Source organism: Barbus barbus (assembly GCF_936440315.1).
Source record: "Barbus barbus genome assembly, chromosome: 40".
NCBI lineage: Eukaryota > Metazoa > Chordata > Actinopteri > Cypriniformes > Cyprinidae > Barbus > Barbus barbus.
This window is the reverse complement of record NC_136718.1, coordinates 22555937-22580695: the sequence shown is the minus strand read 5'-3', so window position 1 is coordinate 22580695 and position 24759 is coordinate 22555937. Positions and strand designations below refer to the sequence as shown.

Below are 24759 nucleotides of genomic sequence, written 5' to 3'. Positions count from 1 at the left end.
GCTGTTCACGGATACCATAGGAATGAATGACAAGTGCTGTAAGCTGAATCCCAGCTGTCACAAAAAGTCAGTGACTTCTCTTATAAAACAGCATTTTTGTTGTGGTAAACTCTAAAAATAGTTCAATCCAAAAGTATTGTTTAGTGTAAAACATGTTGAAGATTAGCAGATAGGCTGTCGATTCATTAAATGATAAGCCGTTTCCTCTAAAAAGCTGTTTATTCAGCGTGAGGAAGCCTCTCCTCTATTGGCATCCATTAAAAAAAACGGCCTCTGGTCTCCTTTCCCGTGTACTGCCAAAGCGGAAGCGTTAGCTTTAGCCGTTACACTTTTTTTGGCTAAAGGTTGCAGACTTGCCTTCTAGTGGCTTTGGCTTTTAAAGAGTAATTAATTAGCTGGTGAAGTGGATTTACTTATTGTAGAGTTAATGCAATCATGTGCATTATAATGTTTGAAGCAGATGCCGTAATAAATGGGAAGACTTTAAAACGAGTGATCCATTCATAAATTCACTTTACCTTCACGCTGTGGAAATACAGAAAGAAGACATTGAGGGCAGCGCTACATAAATAGCGGTTGTCAGTGTCACAATGATTGAGTTGACCAGTAACATGAAAGCAGGCAGGACTTTACTGTTGACAGAAATGGAAAATGAATTCCAGCGCCATGCTTCAGTTTTTAAGGGTAAAAGAGAGTGAGGTAAGATGTAAGCATCTGTTTTGTGATACAAATGTTAAATGAGCAGTGATGTAAATTACTCAACTTTGTCAAATATTGCCATTTTGAATTGATGTAATTCATAGCTGAATGTGACGAGACTGGAATCATTTTGCAACATATTAGCCATATACGAATCAAAGTGAATGGGTGCATATATTTCTAAGATAAAAATGCTATTTGCTAGTAGTCCAGCTCAAAATGGTTCAAATTGATTATATTACCAAAAATTCTTATCTTTGCTCTTTTACAGCCCCCATGTTCAAGACTTGGTTTATAGAGTGCAACAGTTGGGTTCTGGAAGTAAAAATGGCATTCATTTTCTCCTTAGGGAAACAACTTATAAACATTAAAGACAGACCTACTGTGAGCTCCAAGGTCATTAAGATATATGGTTTTTGTTTGTTTTGTTTTGCTTTTTGAAGCCATCAGCCCACATAATGCAATCTTATGTTTTAAATAATCATGTTTAATATAGCAGAATCCCCGGTGAGAAATTACATTAATTACATACAATTCCACCAATCAGAAAATCACAGCAAGGAAATCGCTTTAGAGCTCCATCCACTCCCATGAAACATTATCAAACGTCCACACTCTCAAAACACTTACATTTTGAAATAATCTTAAACTATATTGTTTCTCAACAACTTTGAATGGATAGTTATTTAAATTGTTATTTGCCATAGTTCATGGGATTGTAGTTCTTTCCCTCATTACAGCGGTAACATACACAGTCTTGTACCTTTGTCTTTTTGTCTGATTTTCACATACATTTTTGCTTCAAATAAAAGTTTGTGATTCACCTCGTAGCAGGTTTGTTTGGTTCATGGCTGATGGGGCTTTAATGAACATTTTTTTTTTTTAAAGAAAATGAATCTGCACCGCTGAGAAAGCGGATAGGCACTGTTACATTGACCTTGTGTAAAGTATCAAAAGCCAGAAAATGCATCCTTTTTTTCCCACCTGTGGCAGCGAATGATCTGCATCCGTGTGTTTTAGCCACTCGAAACCCTAGCACTGATGGAAAACAGAAATTGCAACACTTCTATTGTCAAGGTTGCTATCTGGGGTTGAGCTTAGAGAATACCCTTTGCAGTTTCTAAGAAAAGAGAAAACACTCTTTTGTGGAGTGTTCAATTCTCATTTGTCAGTGTGGGTTTGAGAGTGAGTCAAAATGACTTCAGATATTTTTGGACACATGTCTAATTTAACCTTCTCTCAAAAAAGGGTGTCAGCTGATCTCTGTGTTGGATATTTTGTCTTTTTCTGTGTTTCACAATGACTTTTAGTTTTTGAATGATCCATTACGTCTCCTGCAGCAGCTGGTAAATGCAGGTGTATGTGAATTTCGTCACTAGGAGAAGGCTTTGAAATGATCTCAGGCTTTCTCGCTGTCAAAAATAAGTAAGCACTCAACTTTCCTCTGGTGCATTTGGTTGTGCACTTGTGTGCCCATTTCCTTGACAACTGCACCACAAAACCTCCATATGAAGTAAATGTGGAGGCACAAGCGCCATCTGCGAACTGAACTGGGGGACCCTTGGAAACAGCGCAGTTAATGGATCTGTGTGCTGTCCTGTAGAATGGAGATTAATGTTCTCCAGGGAGGATGCACAGTATAATAGAGCTCTCTGTAAGCGAGGCAGGTGGTTTGATATGGCGCAGGTGTTTTTTTCTGAGTGCCTGCAAAAATAAGTGTTTCCTTTTACATTTTCTTTGCGGAAGTACATTAACATTTCAGCCCTTTGGAATTCATCATTGGAATCAGTAGTTCGGTTGTTGTGACATTTTCAGATTATTTGTTGCATTCATAATACAAAGTTTTATTCAAGATGCATTTGTGATTCTCAGATCGGTATATGCTTATCTTCATTGGTATATCATATAAAGATTTATCAATAAGTGAAATAAAATAAGATATGACACTTATTTCACCTTCATCATTTCTTGTTTTAATTTAGTTTTACTAAAATGACTAAAAACTACAATTAAAACAACTATGGATATATAGTAGTAGTTTATATATAAATTACAAAAAAAAAGACTAAAACTTGAAAATGAAAATGGAGAATATTAAAATATAAATATTAATAAAACCAATAATCATATCTCAGTGATGCCAAAATTACACTCTTATTCTGCAAACTGATGCTTTTCTTAAAATTGTTTTCAACATTAATAATAAATATTTCTTGACAGCAAATCAGCATATTCGAATGATTTCGGAAGGATCATGTGAGTTTTTGAAAACAGAATTGTAATAATATTTCTGTTTTAACAGTATTTTGGATCAAATAAATGCAGCCTTGTTGAGAATAAGAGACTTTAAGTGTATAATTAGGTGAATTTATGACTGAATACTGTGAAGTGCTCAAGATCAAACCCATAAAATAAAAGGCCATAATAGTAGTTAATTGTTTTGATGAAATGCGTTCTTTAATAGCAGGAAGAGAGAAATAAAACCACAGACAGAAGAGCATGCTGGGTAAAATATCCACAGGGTGCAGCTCTGAAATCCACAGAATTCAATTATGAGTGATGTCATAGTAACAGCGTGAATGCATTAATGGGCTCTCTTTTTCTTTCATGCCCAGAGAATCAAAAGCATTAGTGACAAAAGCACCGGCTCTCTTCTATTCTTTTTACACTAATCAAACTGATTGTGGCTTTGAACACGGCGGAGCGTCCGGGTCAAGTTTAGCAACTGCCAGTATTAGATGTAAATGAGCGTGGAACATGTGGGTAGACGTAAATATTTCTTTTGTGTAATGAAGAGGACGTGAGACTTTATGAATGGAAAGAGACCTTAAATATGCTGCTTACACAAATCAGCTCTGACTAATATATTAGAAATACTTTATAGACCCAGAGTCAGTACTGATACAGTTACTGCTTACACTGTCAGTTATTATGAGCAACATCTCAGACAGAGGTTTGATTCATTTCATGCTCGTGCATATATCCGCTCAAAGGATTCCATTAGTTTAAACGGCATGATACTACATGAATGACTCTTAAAAAGAAATGTCACAGTCATATTTCACTTCACATTCAGATTATGTAAGCCTGTTTTTTGGAAGATTTTTTATTCTAACTTTATTTACATGACAATTAAGCAAATTTTCCTTCCAAATTCTTAATACTTTAATAAAAAAACTAATGCATTGTGATGATCATAATACAACCAGAGGCGGACACCCATTAGGCAAAGGCGACTGCCTTGGGCCCCCAAAAGCCAAGGGCCCCCTAAAATGCTTTTCATATACGAGATGTGCATTAACACTGTAAACACTGTTTACTGTGTTTATTACCACGACAGCCGTCTGTGTGTCTGAGTTGAACGTGCTTCTTGTGTATCCTGCTTGTAGCAAATGAAAATATGATGCGTCTGAAGCTGACTGCCGCACGAGCGCGAGGTCTCTCTTTCCCAGCGTGCACACACCTCTATCTCTCTCTCTCTCTGCGTTCAGCGAGTGGCTGAAATGAACTGCGTTTTCAGTTAAAACACAGATATGTTGCTTCTCTAATTTTACATGTAAGTATAGCTGAAATCACAGCACAGCTATTGTCTTTATCTTATTTGATTTTATCAGATGACGGCACGATTATAAATCAGGATTTTTGTGCAGATTAACATCTTGGAAGGGAGAGCTGGTTATGTAGTCTTAATGGGTCGCGTTTCAGTCAATATTTCATATTCATTCCATTGTCTGACAACAAAAACAGTAAAATATACCAATGAAAACTGTTTTATTGAGAATTTAGCTGCATCATAATACAGTATGTGGCACAGAGAGGCAAACAAATCTAATATTAAAAAATAAATGTACATTTTGCATTTTCAGAAGAAGTGAGCTGTCATGTCCTGTGAAAATGTTGCTCAGTGCAAAGAAAGATAAGAGAAACCTAGTATTTCTATGTTCTTTTTTCATGGGTCTAATAGACATAGTTCTTTGAAAAACATCTATGACCTATGAAACATGTCTAGTCTTCATGCTCTATTTTAACTATGGTTTCACTGTACACATATTTTGCATAAAGCATCCATATTTGTCCATGCCCATGTTGATTAGAGTATTAAAAACTTGAAAAGTATTAATTTAAGGTACATTTAGAACAGATAACAATTTTAATTTTACCTGATAAAGTATCATTTATGAGCTGAGCACTGCTTTGTTTACAGCCATTACCGTGGAAACCGCTATATTTCTGATGTTCCAAAAGCACCTCCTACTGGCAGAGAATGAATGTGCATTTTCAATAAAGCAGTCTGCAGTTTTTGTTCAGACCAATGTGAAAATCCACCCACATAAATCCGTTTTAAATAATATAATAATTTATACTTCTGACTCATCCCTTCTCTTAAAAGATGGTTTAAAGGTTCAATTATGAAGTTTATCATTTTGTAATTTATTTATATATATATATATATATATATATATATATATATATATATATATATATCTTTTTTTTTTTTTTTTGTTAAAACTTGTATCTCAACGGTAAATCAATTGCTGTTTTGTGATCTACAACACGAAAGAATAAAGGTGTCTGCTAAATTAATAAATGTAAATGTAAATAATGAAATTAAATAATTCCTTTATAACATGTACATGAAAAATTTAGAAACATTGTACACAACTATGCATCAAGCATCACGACAAAAAAGAAACCTCAAGGTTGATCTAGGTAAATGTATGCAAACGTATAGGGCCCCATTCCTATATTTGCCTGGGGCCCCCAATTCCCCTGAATACAACATTAGAAATCAGCCTGTCTGGACATGGGACATGGGAAACATGAGCAGAACAAATTGTACAACAAACCAAATTCATAATACAATTTTAGATTATTGGATAATTAATGCAAATATGAAACCAAATTAACATGATGTCACAATGCACAAAATATAAGTGCTGAAAAATAAAATGCAAATTGAATGTTATACTAATCAATAAATAATATACAAATTTTATTTATTAACAATGTTACAATGCACAAAATCTAAATGCATTGAAAAAATAGGTTTCATGTACTTAACCTACTGTTTTTGGATTTACTGTAATTTACTGTAATGTATTTTTAATGTGTGTGTATATATGTATGTGTATATATATATATATATATATATACAGTATATATATATATATAATATATATATATATATATATAATAAAAATAAATGCATTTTAATGCATATATATATATATATATATATATATATATATATATATATATATATATATATATATATATATATATATATATATATATTAGACAGAGAGAGAGATACAGAGAATTTAAACATTTTACAATATTTAATATTTTTTTAAAAGTTAATGTACACTTTTAAAGTAGAAATAAATACATTAAAATCTAAAAAAAATCCAAGTGCTCAAAATCTCACAGAATCTAGGTGCTGAAAAAATATTCTTCTTGTTCTTAAAGTAAAATGTGATTTATTGCTTTTTCTTTTGATTTTGGGGGAGAAATATGACCCAGACAGCATTCATGAGCTTCACCCAAATAGTAACCTAATTCTGCTGTTTCCCCACAGATAACGTAACTTTGAAGAAACAACTCGAGGTAACACTCATATAAAAGCACTCAGGGGAGGCCTGTCTCACAAACTCAATTCAAGTCCAGGGCGTTTTGGGATGTTTCTAGTCTTGCTTTCTAAAAATAGTATAAAGCGTCTAATGGTTCCAGAGCTCTGTCTGGATTACTGTTATCAGAGCAGAATTTGGGCAGCTTAGTGAACCTAAAGAGGTGATGTTGGGGGGATAGTGAGTTGAGCTTGACCTGCTTTCATAAGCACTAACAGTACATTGTTTTTCTGCTTTATTTTCACCTTTCCTTTCTGCTAGCAGAGAATGCAGGAAAATATCTGGTGAGGTTACACACCTGACCTGAGAAGTTTGTTACACACACGCACTGACTCACACACGCACAGCAAAACAGTGAGTGTTTCTACGTTTCATCAAATTTTCAACTAGTGTTTCTTCAAGACGTAGAGCAATAGAACAATGTCTAGGATACACTGCCAGTTCAGAAACATGCTGCTGCTGCTGCTGATAATGACATGGATGTGTGGCATATTTTCATTTGGGTTTTGGATAAGGGATGCCAAGAGAAGGAGACAGCAGTGTTCTTCTTCAGAAATCCTCACAGACAAAACCACTATATAACGGCACATTTTTGTAAATGTGAAAATCGAATCTGATCCGAATTTTTTTATGACGGACGAAATTTTCGGAGGCAGTGTGGAAACGTAATTGACACAACATGAGGTCGTATTTATTTTTCAACATGCAAAAATTTCAGATGAAAATTTTGGACTCGGTGTGCAGTGGCCTTTACAGTTCGTTATTCGCGGTAGGGAAATAACAAGAAGAATAAAAAAGTGCAGTAGCTACTATGATGAGACAAATAACCGTTAACTAGATGATGCAGGATTTTCACCAGTGCTGTTGTTTAGCTTCTTGAAGTGGTGGCTAATACGGGTTGACTGGGCTCCTCAGAGGACAGAAGTCCAGAGCTTGGAGATTGAGCTTCATGTAATCTCGCTATGGTTTGAATCATTTTGAAGAGCTCTTCATAGTTTTTCATCATGTGAGATGAATAGAAGAATTAGATTTATTAGGCCGCTGTGGTTTTTAGGGCAGCCTTGTAAAGAATGTTGCAGGACGGGGGTTTTTGATCGTAAGTGCTGCTACTTTGGTTCAAAGCGGGACAGAATGAACTCCTGGTGGAAAGTCACCCTTCAGCGGCTCTCCAAAGCTGTCATCTCTGGAAGACCTCTCAAGAAGCCTCTGCTTCATTTTTATAAACATTAATCATCAGCTTGCTATTTCTCTGCCTGGCTTGTTCTCTCTCAATATTATGTATACACTACCAGTCAAGATAAAGATTTTTTTAAAATGTTTTTTGAAAGAAATCTCTTATGCTCACCAATTTTTTTAAATCAAAAATACAGTAAAAACATTTAATCTGTGAAATTTTATTAAAATTCTAAATGACTGTTTTCTGTGTGAATATATTGTAAAAATGCAATTTATTCCTGTGATGCAAAACTGAATTTTCAGCATCATTACTCACATTCAGAAATCATTCTAATATGCTGATTTGCTCCTTAAGAAATATTTCTGATTATAACTCCTTAAGAAATATATCTGATTATCAATGATGAAAACAGTTTTGCTGCTTAATATTTTTGTGGAAACCATAATTTCATATTTTTGATGACTAGAAAGTTCATAAGAACAGCTTTTATTTGAAATATAATTTTTTATAACATTAAAAATGTCTTTATTGTCATTTTAAACAATTTTATGTGCCCCTCTGAACAACAATATTAATTTCTAAATAAATTCTGTTATGTATTTTTGTCATTTTTAATATTTTTTTTGTTTAATTTTTATATTACTATAGAGTTCGTGTATTTTTATCGCACTTTGTTTTCATTTCAGTTTTCCTTTCAATTTATATTTATTTCACTTAGTAATTTAGGTGCTTCAGCTTAAACATATTTTAGTTAGTTGCCAAGACACCAAGGTGACCTTTTTACATTTGAATTTAGTTTAAGTCTAAAATATCTCTCTCTCTCTCTCTCTCTCTCTCTCTCTCTCTCTCTCTCTCTCTCTCCTCTCTCTCTCTCTCTCTCTCCCTCTCTCTCTCTCTCTCTCTCTCTCTCTCTCTCTCTCTCTCTCTCTCCCTCTCTCTCTCTCTCTCTCTCTCTCTCCTCTCTCTCTCTCTCTCTCTCTCTCTCTCTCTCTGTATGTATGTATAGCTATGTCAGTTTTAGTTTTCTATAATAACCCTGGTTGTATTGTGCAGGAACAGAATTTTTCTAAAAACAATCCACTTTCTCATCCTCCCTCCACTTCTGTTTTCCAACTGTGCTTTATTTCTTCCTTAAGACACTGAAAGTGGCAAGTGATAATATCTGTCTTCCTGCAACTCTAAGGATTGAGGATAAGAAAAAAGCAGATGTAGAGAGATAATTGTCGAGAAAAACCAGCGCATATGAGATGGTTAGAATGAGATAGAGCTTCTGTATGAGACTAAAGAACCTCACCCAGATAGGAACGCACACACACCGTCTGCCTTCGCTGTAGACTTGTTTACAGTCTTGAACGGCTCAGTGTTTTTGAAGACATCTTTTAGTGAACAATACCCAGCCGCTGACCTGTATTTTTCATTCAGTGAAAGCTTCCCCTTGTAGCAGAGAGACGTGATCACTTTGGAGATGATTTAGCTCTAAAGACAGACTATAAGCACGTGCAACCACCTTATCGAGCGGCCTGTGAAGAGCATAGTGTTGAACTCTTACCTTCTCTTGTGTAAAATAGTATTTTTTTTTACTTTTCAGAATGTTATTGGCGAAAACTTATATCAAAGTAAATGTTATATTGGAGTAATTCTCTGGGAATTGTGCCTTTTGTGTGCTATGTGTGTGTCATTGACTTACTATTGATGTGAATACACTGCTGTTCAAGTTTGGGGTCGGTTTTTAACAGCAAAGACATTTACAACATTGCAAAAGATTTTTGTTTCAAATAAATGCTGTTCTTTTGAACCTTCTATTCATCAAAGAGTCCTGAAAAACGTATGAAGCAACAACTGTTTGCAACATTGGTAATTGTTTCATGAGCAGCAAATCAACATATTAGAATTATTTCTGAAGGATCATGTTACACTGAAGACTGGAGTAATGATGCTGAAAATTCAGTTTTGCATCACAGGAATACATTTCTTTTTAAGATATATATATATAAAAACAACATTTATTTAAAATAATAATATTTCACAATATTAAGGTGTTTTTTTTGGATCAAATAAATGTAGCTTTTAAGACTTCTTTCAAAAAAATGTATAAATATGGATATAAAATGATTAATACATGTGCATTTTGAGTAAATATTGTGTAAAATTAGTTCTCTTTTCATTTCAGCAACTGAGTATTATGAACTATTGGTACCACATGTTTAATAGTTTACTAAAGGGCTATTGAAAATGTATATTTGTTAAACAGAGATCTCCCTATGCTGCTTCTGTAATATCTGGACCTGTTACTTTGAGCCTGAGGTGCTGCAATACTAGTTTCTTGAACCTTTTTGAACAATAATAGAAATTTCCCTGAGCGTTTCCTGAGAATAACCCATGAGTCTTTGATTGTGATTGCTTTCAAAAGCTGCTAGAGCTCATAATAACTTTTTAACTCTTAAACTGCATAGATTCACACTGAAGTGTTTGATTGGAGACAATCACTCTGAATCAGCGCTGTAATCACGTTCATAGTTAATGCATGCATATGTTTGTGCATACCGTATGTTGAAATGGTTTTTGACGAGGGCTACTTCATTAACAGCTGCTATAAAAGAAACAATGATTTGAAATGAAACACAGTGTATTTTTTAAATTGCATATCTGATTTCTTTTCACTAACCTCAATATGGCGCAACAGCTATCCATCGAAAAGAAGAAATTTCACCTTTGTGCTAATGCAATCAGAAGTAATGTGCTGTTATTACCATTACAATTTCAATCTATTTTACCTTGCACATAAGCACATGCTCTCTCTGCATCTGGAAAGTGGGTCAGGATTGTGTCCGCAGTTTTTAGAGCGCGAGTTTCTGAAGAGAGATCTTTAAGTGTTGTGTTATAAGGCATTTTTATGCATCACTCACTCATTTAATTTTCTCTCTCTGCAGGTGTTGTCTAGTTTGCATCCTGAATGTGAGTATATCTTTCAGCTGGCAAGAGATGAACAGCGGTGTCTCAGAGAGATCACAGATCTTGGGAACCTCAGCAGCTCTTCAGGTAGAAATAAACAGACGCTCCTGATGAGATGTTGAAGGGGTTTTCCCCACAGAATGTGAGATGCATGCTAATCAGCAATGAGTTTCAATCGAGAGCAAATGGAGACCTGTGTATGGGATTCTACATTTCTGCAATCAAAAGCCAGAGGCTTGAATATGCACTCAAATATTTCTCAGTTTAAGGCTAAATTACACGACCGTTCAAAAGTTTGGTTTCATTAAGATGTTTTTGAAAAGAAGTCTCTCGTACTCACCAAGGCTACATTTATTTGATCACAAATACACTAAATATTATGAAATATTATTACAATGTAAAAGAGCTGTAGTCTATTTGAATATATTTTCAGAATGTAATTTATTCCTGTGATACAATGCTGATTTTCAGCATCATTACTCCAGTCTTCAGTTCTAATATGCTGATTTGTTGCTTAAGAAACATATCTTATAATCAATGTTGGAACAGTTGTGGTGCTTCATATTCTTTGTGTGGAAACCATAATAAAAATTCTTTCAGGATTCTTTGATCAATAGAAAGTTCATAAGAACTGCAGATTTTAAACAGATCTTTACATTATACATGTATATTGTCACTTTTGATCAATTTAATGAATTCTTGTTGAATAAAAGTAAGAAAGTCTTCATTCATTCTTTCAAAAACTGACCCCAAACTTGATAAATTAGAAATATTCAGCTACTATGAAATAATATACTATATTTTTTATTTTTCTGTTATTTCAAAAATGCATTAACATCATCAGTAATTTCTCCTGTCAAGTGTTTTAACGTTTTGACATTTAAACTCTACATTTTTTATTTTAAATGACATGAAAACAGGTCACAAACCCTTGAGATGTCATTTAAAATAAATCACCTCTGCATAGCATTGAAGAGTGCCATAAGCTGTCAGTGGTGACATTCAGAGACAGAGTTTAGTAAGAGATCACACTCATTGTAATGCAGTGCCTTACGTTTGCGTTTCCCAGTGGATCCCAGAAGTGAAGTCGTGTTTGGCAGCAGCTTTGCAGGAGATTCGCATGCACAGATGTACTTGTGTTGATCCAACATGGCAAACTGGACATTGATAGAGCAAACTCTAGCTGTTATGTGCCACAGAAAGCCTTTCGGATACATTGTTTTCTTGATGTTTGGTGCTTGAGTGCATGGGTAAAAACATGCTCTGTGTGTGTGTGTGTGTGTGAAGGTTGTCTGCCAGTATGGGATGCTGTGGTGTGTTGGCCCAGAGCTGCAGTGGGAGAGACGGTCCACTTGCCCTGTCCTGCTGTTTTCTCTCTCTTCAACAACAACACAGGTGCGACACACATACACACCATCCACATCAAACTTGTGCATGATTCAAAACTGAAGTAAAAAATTACAGTTCACTACCTGAATCATGTGAATTAGGTAAAGGTGGCAAACTGGATGCTCAATTGTAATCTGAATTTAAACTGAAATACATAGATAAATAGGATTAATAACCAACATTTGAGAGATATAGTAACATTCATATAACATTGTTTGGCAAATAAATAAAATTAAACATTTAAATTTATCAAATACAACTGATACGTCATTTTTTTGTTTGTACAAACACACACACACACACACACACATATATATATATATATTAGTGCTGTCAAACGATTAATCGCGATTAATCACATTCAAAATGAAAGTTTTTGTTTACATAATAAATGTATGTGTACTGTGCTTATTTATTATGTATATATAAACACACACACACACACACACACATATATATATATATAATATTTGTGTGTGTATCATATTTTATGTATATTTAATTAAGAATGAAATTAAAACTTTGGATTGTATTAGTTATAATTCAAATGCAAACAAATGTATGTACTATATTATTTGATTAATTCAAATGTTATTTTTTTTAATTAAATATCCATCCATGTATGCATGTTATTATTATGTTAATAACCAACATTTCAGATAACAATTCATATAACAATATTTGTTAAATAAAAATATTGCATTATTAATGAAAATATTGCATTATATAATAACCAATTAAATTTGATTAGATGTTTAAATGTGAGTTATCCATGCACATTATTTTATAGCATTAAATTAAAACATTGAATTTTAATAATAGCTGACATTTGAGATGTACCAATTCATATAACAATATTAATTGATAAATTAAATTAAAATATTTTTTCATTATGAATTGTCCATGTATGTTTTGAATTATACAGCATTAAATTAAAATAATGGATTTTTTAATAAGCAACATTTGAGATGGTAACTAGAGAAATTTGTATAAATTTCCCCATATTTAATAATACTTAATTAACTAACTTCAATTTAATGGACTTTTATTAGTTGAAAACTGTTAAAAAGAATGTTGTGGGCATTTTGTGGTGCTATTTGGCAAAATTAAAACATTGTTTTGACTTCAATTAACACTTGAAAGTACTTAATGAATTACAGTAATAGTAGCATAATTGGGCAAATTATGTGCTTATTTTTGTTTTGATAAACCGTAACTCAAAATGTCTGGGACAGAATGTCAAAGAGACTTATTGTTTGACTCTTTGGATTCAAAAAATTGAAATGTTTCTGTCTAATGAATCGAAAGAGTGTTTGCTCAACCTTGCTCCATACATGCATTTCCACATTAACAGCTTCTGCGAGCAAACCAGTTTGTCTGTGAGCTTTAACAATAGACGCATCTACCTTGAGAATATAAATGGAATCCACAAAAGGTAAAATGCACTGCCTCAATTTCAAGGCTTTGTAAGTTTGGACCAAAGAAAGCAGGTTTTCATATTTGCCACTGTAATAACGTCTCAGAGTCTCCACAGATCAAACTAAACCCGGTCCGAGCCTGGCCAAACACTGCATTCAAATCTGAAAGCTCTCAAATGAAACTGTGCTGCTGCAGTTTCGTCTGATGGCGACTAAAGCAGCACTCCATCATTGTTTCTTTGTGTCGTGTAGAAAAGGATACAGACCTCATTTCACATTCAGCTTTAGCACAAGCCAATTTTATGCATTGCATCTCATTCTCTAGAGAAAAAGTCAATGCAAATTGCATGAAATGCCAACTTGAGTTTATTAATTTATTTTCAAGAACCTTTTTTATTTTAAAAAAACCTTTTTTGAAAAGCTTGCAGAGATTGTTTTGAATTCTTGTCATTGACCTTTGACCTTTAATTCATTACTGTAGGTATAGTGAGTCGTAACTGCTCGGCTGGCGGCTGGTCACATCCGTTCCCTCCTTACCACGAGGCCTGCATTGTTGAGGATGAAATCCCCGAGGTCAGACATATTCTGAAATTCATATTTGCATATATTTGATAATCATTTCCTATTTATCCATACGCTTTTGCTTAAATCCCCCGCTTCCAAGGTTGTTCTTCCGAGTAAAAAACCCCAGTAATCTCACATGAGCCTTGTAGCAAATTAGCCCAAAGTGAGATGAACATAATTAATCATAACGGGCTGTTATCAATTTAATATTCATCTTCAGGAATTATAGCATTAATAGTACAATAAGATGGTTTGTTTTTACGCAGTACGGACAGTTTTAATCGTCTATTGACTCTAACGAAAATTATTTCTCTGGCCACGAACAATAATTTCCCTAATACATTGCTCATAGAGGATGTAACAAAACCGGAACGTTGAAGTGACCTCATTCTGTGAGCAGCAGACACAGACACCCAAGCGTGAATACATATGGATGTTTATTAAACTACACTACAGGGGGGAACATGCAACATCGAACTGGACACAAACATACACACATTAAACATAGATGCCAACGCAAGGAAGGCATGGAGAGAGAGAGAGCGAGAGAGCGCTTGCGTGCAAGAGAGTAATGTAATAGCAGGTAAACACATCAGCTAAACACAACCTATTAGAACCATCGGAGAATCACATCACCTTAATTAAAAGGGGTCGAAGCCTAGAAGCGCATCTAAATAGTTAACAAGCGCTTACTTGCATATTGGTTTTGTTGGTGCTGAGTAAAGTGTCCTGTTGCATGTATAATGCATAGATTCTTGATGAATTCCTTTAGGAGTGAAAGCTTCGTCATTCCAGCCACGGGTTGACTGGTCCGAAGTGAATCGACAAAGTTACTGGACTTAAAACTGCCAGAAGCTCGGACTCCCCCCGAAAGGGGAGCCGCGAGATTTCCAAGGTGATATGTGTCTCCAGGGCACTGAAAATAAAGAGAAGACCTCACCTTTTGGGTGTATGAGAAGTTTTATCTGGTTTTATCTGGTTTACCAATAACAAGGCACATAGTTTCAGCGGGAAAGTGTTTCTTTGTCCCACTTGACACCTCATTTGCATGTTTTATGAGTGTTCTGGCGAATCGGTGTAAATTTTCTCACAGTACAGTAAAAATAGTATGATGCATATCACATAGTGTACATCATTGTTTGAGAAATAAAGAGCAGATCATTTTGATATCAAGAAAGAAACATCTAATAGATATTCAACCAGAGATACGCCTGAATATGAGTGTTTAGAGCTTACTAATATGAATAACGAGTGGTAACTAGGCTAATATAATAAGAAAACATACAAACAACACATGCATATACCAGATACCTTTCTGACTGATTAATTATGGTCTAAATAAAGAAAATGTCTCTATGTGTGTGTGTGTGTTATGTATCTTGTAATCGTGGGGGGTAGCCCACTGGTCAGCCAGGTCTGGTACTGAGGGTCTCTTTGGGATGTGTTTGAAGTCTGATGGAGAGGAAAGACAGGCAGTCAGTCTGTTTAGCATCTTTTGACAGTGGGGGGGACAACCATTGGCAATTTAGCACCCATATAACGGTCGAATGTGGAGCCAGGTCTGTGAATTATATGCAAACGTCAAAAGGCTAAAAGGGGTCTCTTAAGACATAAAGTCCCAGCGACCATCAAGGATCATAAGCAGATGTTACAGCCTCCTCTAATTTCAGAAGAGATCTCAACGACTTCTCAGACTGTGCTTAGATTTGTAAAGACAGTGAACTCAAACATTTCACATCAAATTACTCCAAGACCAATAGCTCTATAGTCGTACTGTATTTCAACAATTGTATTTTTTTGTTTACAGTTTTAGACATCTGAGACAATTGAAACTTAAATGAAACATAATTAAGATCTTCATTAATAATAATATCCATATGCATACAGTATAATTCTCACTCGGAAACGTACTTATAAATGGCTTATTGTTTTAAAAAGTTTTTGAAAGTTTTTCATTTTATGATGAAATAATTTTTTGTTAATGTACAGTAAATAAATTAATACATTAAGAAGTATTTAAATTTACAAAATAATTGTATTGACTAAATTTATATCAAGTAACATTCCTTAATTAAAAAAAATATTTTATTATATTTAATATTTATATTCATGTAATATTATTTAATATTTCTTTCTTTCTTTCTAAAGATTCAAAAATTATATCAAATGTTAGTACATATATTTGAATTCTTATTTTTCAGATTCTTACTTTTCTAATTTTTCTTATTTTAGGCTTTCACAATCATGTCTGTCTGCCATAATTATAGTTGGCTCATAGTTCAAAAAGTTTTCAATTTTATTATGAAATAAATAAATTCATTCATTATAAAGTAACTAAAATTACAAAAAAAAAATATTATTTTTTTTTTTTACATTTATAAAGTTATTTAATATTTAGCATTTTTACTAAAAATGTTAACAAATACATAATATTTTAGTATGCTTATTTTGAGGCTTTGAACTTTCACAGCCAGTCTGTCTGAACTGGTAATTCAATTAAATCAAACATTTTTTCATTCATTCATCATTTCATCAAATGTTGGATTTATTGGCTGACTGATGTGCAGATTGAGGAATGTTTATTATATTTGAACAGACTCTCTGAACTGAACATGGTTATTCCGATGTAATTGATTTCTGCTCGTTTGTCCCTCAGGAGTCATATTTTGCCACTGTAAAACTGATCTACACTGTTGGTTACGGAGCATCACTGCTGTCGCTCTCTGTTGCCGTGGTAATACTGCTGCTCTTCAGGTAGGCTACTGCACTTTACAATGCTTTCTTACTGATGGACTAAAAAAAACAACTCTCAGATCTAACACGCGTCACTGATAGAACCTAAGTTATTAGAAATAATTGCTTTAATATAGTTAGAATTATGTGAGTACCCTTTAGCATAGCTACCTTTTTACACAAACTTGTCACCTTTACCGTGTTAAATAAGCTTGTAGCTTGGAAACTATTTTTACTGCAACACTGGACAAAGGCTCAACTGTTGTTTGTATTCTATAGGCGATTACACTGCGCTCGAAACTACATCCACATGCAGCTGTTTTTCACCTTCATCCTGAAATCGGTGGCTGTGTTTGTCAAAGATGCTGTGCTGTTCTCCAGTGACGACACAGATCACTGCACACTCTCTACAGTGAGTCCATCAACGCCTCTGATCTAACAGCCTTTAAATATAGTTTCCTATGAAAAGAACAAAACACATGCTGCTTGTGACCTCAATGACTCATGGAGGTGTGACAGAATTTATTTTTTTAATATATATTTTTAACTGTATTTATATTTGACATTTCTCCTGACTGCATTCACTGTCTTAGATGATTTTTGTCAGTAGTCACAATGCATTCTGGGATTGGAGTCTTCAGGAATGAAAAATGCGATGCTGTGCATCTAAACCAGGCACAATGTGACAACAACAAAATCACAGCCAATCAGAAGACTATGTTTAGTGACAGAATAATAAAAAAAATATATTAACTGAATTTAAATCTCTTGCAAAGATGTTCAAAAGTTTGGGGTCTGTAAGTTTTTTTTAAATGTTTTTGAAAGAAGTAAAAAAAAAAAAAACCGAAAATACCAAGGATCGGGGCCGTACGTAGGTTTTTATAAATACCGAGGTCCCAAAATGGAGATTGGTAGGTTTTTTTTTTATTTTCCTGACCTACATGTGTGCATTTTAAGATGTTGTAAGGCTCATAAATTGGATAATAATATAGGTTTAAAACCAAGTCAGTGGGCAGTAGTAGCATAAATAATTTTTAAAGATTCTTAAACATGAGAATCAGATTAAATGTTGCACATCGTTGAAACAACAATTACTGTATTATAGCAGACACTATATAACGCACAACCCTGCTGAGGCATCTCAGATGAGAAGATCTGTTATCTTGGCTTTTTATCCTTGCAGCACCAACGCAGAATTAATATGAGGTAATTATTTTACATCTTCTGATATTGGAAAAATACCTAGGTCCAGACCTCGGGGACTTCAATGGTGGGTACGGCCCTGCCAAGGATGTATTTATGTGATTAAAAATACAGTAAAAACATTAATATTGTGAAATATTATAACAATAAAAAAAAAAACAGTTTTCTTTCTGAATATATTTTAGAATGTCTGAATTTTCAGCATCATTACTCCAGGTGATCCTTCAGAAATTATTATAATATGCTGATTTGCTGCTCAAGAAACATTTCTGATTATTATCAGTGCTGAACACAGTGGTGCTGCTTCACATTTTTCACATTCAGGATTCTTTAGCGACTACTAAGTTTAAAAGAACAGCTTTATTTAAAATAAATCTTTTGTAAGATTATAAATATCTTTTAGTGTCACTTTTTACAAATTGAATAAATTCTTGTTGAAAAAAGTATAAATTCTTTATTAAATCAAAATTCTTTATATATACATACATATATATATATATATATATATATATATATATATATATATATATATATATATATATATATATATATACATACATTTTTGTGGAATAAAAGTATGAATTACTTATTAACCCCAAACCTTTGAATGGATTAGACGCAGTGGTTCTCAAACCTGTCCTGGGGACCCCCAACCACAGCATATTTTGTATTTCTCCCTCATTTAACACACTTGTTTCAACTCATCAGCTCATTAGTAGAGTCTGCAAGACTTGAAATGAGTGTGGACTATGAGAGAGACATACAAAATGTGTGGTGGCTGGGGGTCCATAGGACAGGTTTGAGAACCACTGGATTAGAGCTTAATCACCTCTGAAAAACTCAGAGAAAACACACACACACACACACACCCACCTACTAAAAAAGAAACATTTCAGAACCTATTTTCAAGGAAAGCTGCATTAACTTTTAAATAGAAATTTTCACCTTCCTTTGTTTCCTGTTGAGTTTCTACTTTCTCCATCTGCTTATGTCTTCCTCTCTTGTTTTTTTGCCGTCATGCCCTGTTTATCATTCTCAGCATCTCTCTCTTTTTCTTCCTCTCTCTCCGCAGGCGGCCTGCAAGGCGTCAGTGGTGTTTTGTCATTATTGCGTCATAACTAATTTCTTCTGGTTGCTGGTTGAAGCTGTGTATCTGAACTCTCTGCTGGTCTCGGCCTCCCCGCGCAGCCGCCGCTGTCTCTGGAGTTTCGCTCTGCTGGGCTGGGGTGAGACGCTCATATCTCTGTTCCTAGAGCCATCCGGCCCTGTCCTCTCTCACGCTCTTTCCTCTGGCCATCACAAATGAGGTTTATTTAGTGTAGACTATGTGAGGTTTTGAAGGAACAAAAACAGAAAAACTGAAATTTAGATATTAGTTTGTAGTCCTGACATGATTTCTTGACTGAAGGTTCATTCACCCCAAGAACGATAATTATAAAGGCAACTATATTAGTGTTAACATTGTTTATTATAAGCACATTAATATACATTGAATAATATACGCTAAAATACACTGCATTTTTGTCTTCTGTCCCTTTAAATGGTCAAGCTCTTTTAAAGCAGGATGGATTCTGATTGGCTGTGAATGTTGTTATTGTTCCTCAGTGGGGAAAAAATTATTTTTAAGTGATTTTAAGTGATTTAAGTGATTAAGTGATTCCAACTATACTGTTGTCAAGCCTCTGGAGTCTGGGCTGTCTCTGTGTGTTTTTCTCCCCATGTGCTCTCCGTGACCCAGTTTCTCCCTTGTTTGATTGCGTTCATTGGGTTCAGGTGTGTCTCATTAATTACCCTTGTTTAGTCTTGTATATAAATCAGAATCAGAATCAGCTTTATTCGCCAAGTGTGCGCAAGCACACGAGGAACTTGTTGTGGTTTTTAAGAAGCTCTTTGTACATACATACATACATACATACATACATATCTGACATGAGAACATAAATATTTAAATAAGACTTAACAATAATAATAATGTGTAAGGATCTGGAACAGAAGATTTATGTACAGATGTGTGCCTCATTTACTCTGTATATACAGCTGTTTAGAAAAATATGCATATATGTTTACAAAGTACGAGGAAGAGAGTCAATAATTAGATATGGGGAATGAATTACAGGCATGCATTACAGAACACAGGTAATAATTCCTGTGTTAATTGTTTAGGCTGGAGATGGCATGGGGGAAAAACTGTTTTTATGCCTGGATTTTCTAGAGCACAGAGATCTGTAGCGTCTGCCTGAGGGGAGAAGCGCAGACAGGTCGTATACAGGGTGAGAAGGGTCTGTGATGATTTTACCTGCCCATTTCTTCACTCTGGAGTAGTACAAGTCTGGAAGGCTGGGCAGGTGGACACCAATGAAACTTTTTGCTGACCTAACAGTCCGCTGCAGTCTTCTTATATCTGGTTTGTTGGCTGACCCAAACCATACAGTTACAGAAGAGCACAGGAACGACTCAATAACAGCAGAGTAAAACTGTGTCATGTGCGCCAGTGGCAGGTTGAACTTTTTCAGTTGACGAAGAAAGTATAATCTCTACTGAGCCTTTTTCACGATGGAGTCGATGTGAGTATCCAACTTCAGGTCCTGGGACATGGTGGCGCCCAGTAACCTGAATGACTCCACTGCAGCCACAGTGTTGTCCATGATGGTAAGTGGGGGGAGTGCAGGGGGGTTTCTCCTGAAGTCCACTATCATCTCTACAGTTTTGAGCGCGTTCAGCTCCAGGTTGTTGTGACTGCACCAGACAGCTAGCTGATCAACCTCCTGTCTGTAAGCAGACTTGTCACCGTCCTGGATGAGGCCGATGACTGTAGTGTCATCTGCAAACTTCAGAAGTTTGACAGAGGGGTCTTTAGAGGTGCAGTCATTCGTGTAGAGGGAGAAGAGCAGTGGGGAGAGAACGCAGCCCTGAGGAGCTCCAGAGCTGATGGTGCAGATGTTGGATGTGAGTTTTCCCAGCCTCACTAGCTGCTGCCTGTCTGTCAGGAAGCTGGTGATCCACTGACAGATGGAGGTGGGGACGGAGAGCTGTGTCAGTTTATTCTGAAGGGTGTCCGGGATGATGGTGTTGAAGGCGGAGCTGAAGTACACAAACAGGATCCTTGCATAAATCCCTGGTCTGTCCAGATGTTGGAGGATGAAGTGCAGTCCCATGTAGACTGCATCATCCACAGACCTGTTTGATCGGTAAGCAAACTGCAGGGGGTCCAGCAAGGGACCAGTAAAGTCCTTCAAGTGAGCCAACACGAGCCTCTCAAATGACTTCATCACCACAGATGTTAGAGCAACAGGTCTGTAGTCATTAAGTGCTGTGGTTTTTGGTTTCTTGGGTACAGGGATGATGGTGGAGCGTTTGAAGCAGGAGGGGACTTCACACAGCTCCAGCGATCTGTTGAAGATCAATGTGAAGATGGATGATAGCTGGACAGCACACACTTTGAGGCAGGCAGGAGAGACACCATCTGGGCCTTTGGCTTTCCTTATCTTCTGTTTCCTGAAGACTTTGCTTACATCTTCTTCACAGATCTTGATTACAGGCTGAGAAACAGTAGGGGGGAGGGAGGGGGATGGTGTTGATGGCTCTGTTGTGAGACGGTCAGAGTGGGTGTGGGGTGTCAGACCAGGCTTTTCCCCCATTGATCCCTTCAACCCCTTATCCCGTCCTGGATACCTCCTCGTCCTGCTGAAGCAGGGGAAAAGATTGGTCGAGGGCCATACCAGACTGTTCCTGGATATGGCTTATTTTACCAGATAACTGGACGACGCACTCTGCACATTCTATGATGTTAGCATGAACCCTGCGTTCAGAGCGCCATCGTCCGAAAATGGCTCTCGAGAGGATTTTGTCGCCTTTGTGGAGTGGATACTGGCAAGAAACGGATCGCCGTTCACTGTCTGTTCTGAGGATGATCTCACCAGCTCCACTCCAGACCCAGAGCCCAGCCCACCATCACCTTGCTGCACGGAGCCTATGCCCAAGTCCTCCGATGATGGAGAGCCCACGCCTGCCGTGACCGACGAGCCATCGCCATATGGGGCGTCAGAGCTGAGGGTCGCCGCGGAGCCAGAGCTGCTTATGACGTCAGAACAGGTGAGAGAGCCGTTTTACAACACCCGCCATGAGGAAAAGAGCCGTGGACAGTGAAATCACAGAGAGGAGCTCCGCCCACTGCACCATGGCTGAGAGTGAGCATATTGTGGATCTGGGAATGTGGAAAGCTGAAGGGGATCCTGAATTGGATTTATGGGCCAACCTGCCCCCTCTGTAAGTCCTGTTACCACGTCTGGCCCAGGGATGTCCTCAGTTCCCGAATCTAGCCCAGAGAGGGCTCCTGTTTCCATGTCCAGCCCAGAGAGGGCTGCAGTTTCCACATATGGCCCAGGGAGGGCCTCAGTTCCCGAGTTCAGCCCAGAGAGGGCTCCTGTTCCCATGTCCCGCCTAGAGAGGGCTCCTGCCCCCACGTCAAGCCCTGAGAAGGATCCTGTTCCCACATCCCGCCCAGAGAGGGCTCTCGTTACCGAGTATAGCCCAGAGTGTGCTTCAGTCCCCGAGCCTGGCCTGGAGAGGGTTTTTTTTCCCGAGTTCGGCCCGGAGAGGGCTTATGTTCCCAAGGGCAGCCCAGGGAGGGCTTTTGTTCTGGAGTGCAGCCCTGAGAGCCCGGAGGCTCACAAATGCCCAACCAACCACCCGCCCGCCCGCTCCTGCCTTCTTCCACCATCCCCCTTCCCCGCTGTCATCTGGCAGCCCCTCTGCTCAACCTCAGCCCACCATCTGTGCAGTGGGATCACCGCAGGTCTGCGAGTCTCCATCAGCGTCATGGCTGGTGGATCCCCTGTCTCCGCCACCAGCCTCTGAATCCAGGACTCCGCCTTGGCCTGTCGACCCAACGGCTCCACCATGGCTCCTAGCTCCCTACTCTCCGCCGTGGTCCAGCAGTCCACTGGCTCTGCCGGGCTCCCTCGTCCCTCCAGCTCCACCTTGGTCTGTCGTCGACTGGGCGATATGTCACACCTCTGGACTGTCTGTGTGTTTTTCTCCCCGTGACCCAGTTTCTCCCTTGTTTGATTGCATTCATTTGGTTCAAGTGTGTCTCGTAAATTACCCTTGTTTATTCTTGTATATAAAGTGTTGTCCTGGTTTCCTTTGTCCGGTGTTACGTCTACATTCATGTGCTAAGTGTGTCTCCTGCCTGCCTGGAGTTACTCTTGTTGTGGACTATTAAAGACTGTTATACTGAATTTTCCTGTCTCTGCGCTCCTTGCCTCCTCATAGTAGCACCCTGACAACTGTTTTTCTGTGTCAGTATCGTTACAGTTGTGTGACAAAAAACTGAGCAAAAACTAAATTAAATAGCTAAAATAATGACTAACACATCCCATCTGCCATTGGTCAGATTAACATGTAGTCCCGCCCCAAACTCGCGCTATTGGTTAAGTGATTGTTGCTGTGTCAGTGTTTATAATTTTTGGTGGAATTGACCTACATGTATTTTATAAAATGGGACGAAGTCTTTCACAAAGTCTTTTCACTGCCATTGAAATGCATGATTTTCTTTTTTTGAAAAAAATATTACTTTCATTCAGCAAGGATGCATTAAATTGATCAAAAGTGTCAGTAAAGACTTTTATAATGTCAATATGTCTATGAAAAATTCTGTTAATTTATCAAAGAATCCTGCAAAAGTTATGGTTTCCACAAAAATATGAAACCGCACAACTCTTTGGAACATTGATTATAAGAAATGTTTATTGAGTATAAAATCAGCATATAAGAAAGATTTCTGAAGGATCATGTGACACTGAAGACTGGTGTAATGATGCTGAAAATTCAGCTTCGCATCATAGGAATAAATTCCATTTTAAAATATATTAAAACAGAAAACAGCTATTTTAAATTGCAATAATATTTCACATTATTACTGTTTTTACTGTATGTTTGATCACATAAATGCAGGCTTGGATAGCATAAGAGACTTCTTTTAAAAACATTAAAACATCTTACCAAATCTAATCCTTTGAATAGTAGCATATGTATGTAAAGAATAATGCACATACTTTGTGTCACGTCGTGAGCAGCTCCTCTAGGGTTTATTTTTGCAGTAATGTCCAATTTATTACTGACTACATTATGATCTTTATTCCTGAAACCTATTATTTTTCTCATGTTAGCAGCTATTACAGTCTCACTGACTCCAATCAGTGAGGTACAGCATGATCCTTTTGTTGCTCTGTTACTCAATTTCCATTTATAATCTCTCTCTCTCTCTCTCTCTCTCGCTCTCTCTCTCTTGCTCTCTGTTACCCTGGGAGGGCTGAGGAGTGTCAGAACAATTCTTGTGATTGGCCTCTCTATCGTCTCTGATTTGAGCAGACAATTGATAGAACAAACAGTTCAAATCACATTGTAGATGCAGTTCTCATCACAGAGATGTGCAAATCACTGTTCTCGTTCGTTTACATGTTCCTGGTTTTATCGTGAACAGTGCATCATAATTATTTTTAGTTTTAACCTTTTATTAAAACTGAGATATTCTGGTATATAATGCTTTTCAGTACATATCTAATTATGTCCTGAAGGATTAAATTAAGGCCCAATCCCAATTTTTTTTTTATACCCCTTCTCATACCCCTCTGCCTACCCCTTCCCCATGTCCCAGAGGCAGAGTGTCAAGGAGTAGGGGTGAAAATATTCCCCTAAGATTTGGGAGACCACTGCTATACCGTCACGTCATCATACGTCGTCTAGCTCCTACAATACCCACACCTATATTGGTGTGCATTACAGCCTTACCATTCTATATTAATGCGCTGCTTACTGACTGTTACGAGATGCTGATGTAGGAAGGCAGGAAGACGAGGGATTCTGAATAATCGGGGGGGCGCCCTGGAGGCTGGAGCAGGGCCAGGACAGGGAGGAGACAAGGGAAGCCTCCAGGGCGGATCAGGAGACTCGGGAGGCCATGGCGGGACAGGAGACCCAGGGAGCCATGGCGGAT

General features: G+C 36.9%; 1 protein-coding gene across 1 annotated transcript in view; it reads left to right on the top strand.

Moving 5' to 3' along the window:
- Nucleotides 1-24759, top strand: part of LOC306859820 (growth hormone-releasing hormone receptor-like) — a 37679-nt gene that overhangs the window by 2620 nt on the left and 10300 nt on the right. Inside the window, exons 2-7 of the mRNA XM_079401124.1 lie at nt 10434-10542; nt 11743-11850; nt 13744-13835; nt 16483-16580; nt 16839-16971; nt 18835-18988. Coding sequence (XP_079257250.1) covers nt 10434-10542; nt 11743-11850; nt 13744-13835; nt 16483-16580; nt 16839-16971; nt 18835-18988 — 694 coding nt within the window. The remainder of the gene's footprint in view (nt 1-10433; nt 10543-11742; nt 11851-13743; nt 13836-16482; nt 16581-16838; nt 16972-18834; nt 18989-24759) is intronic.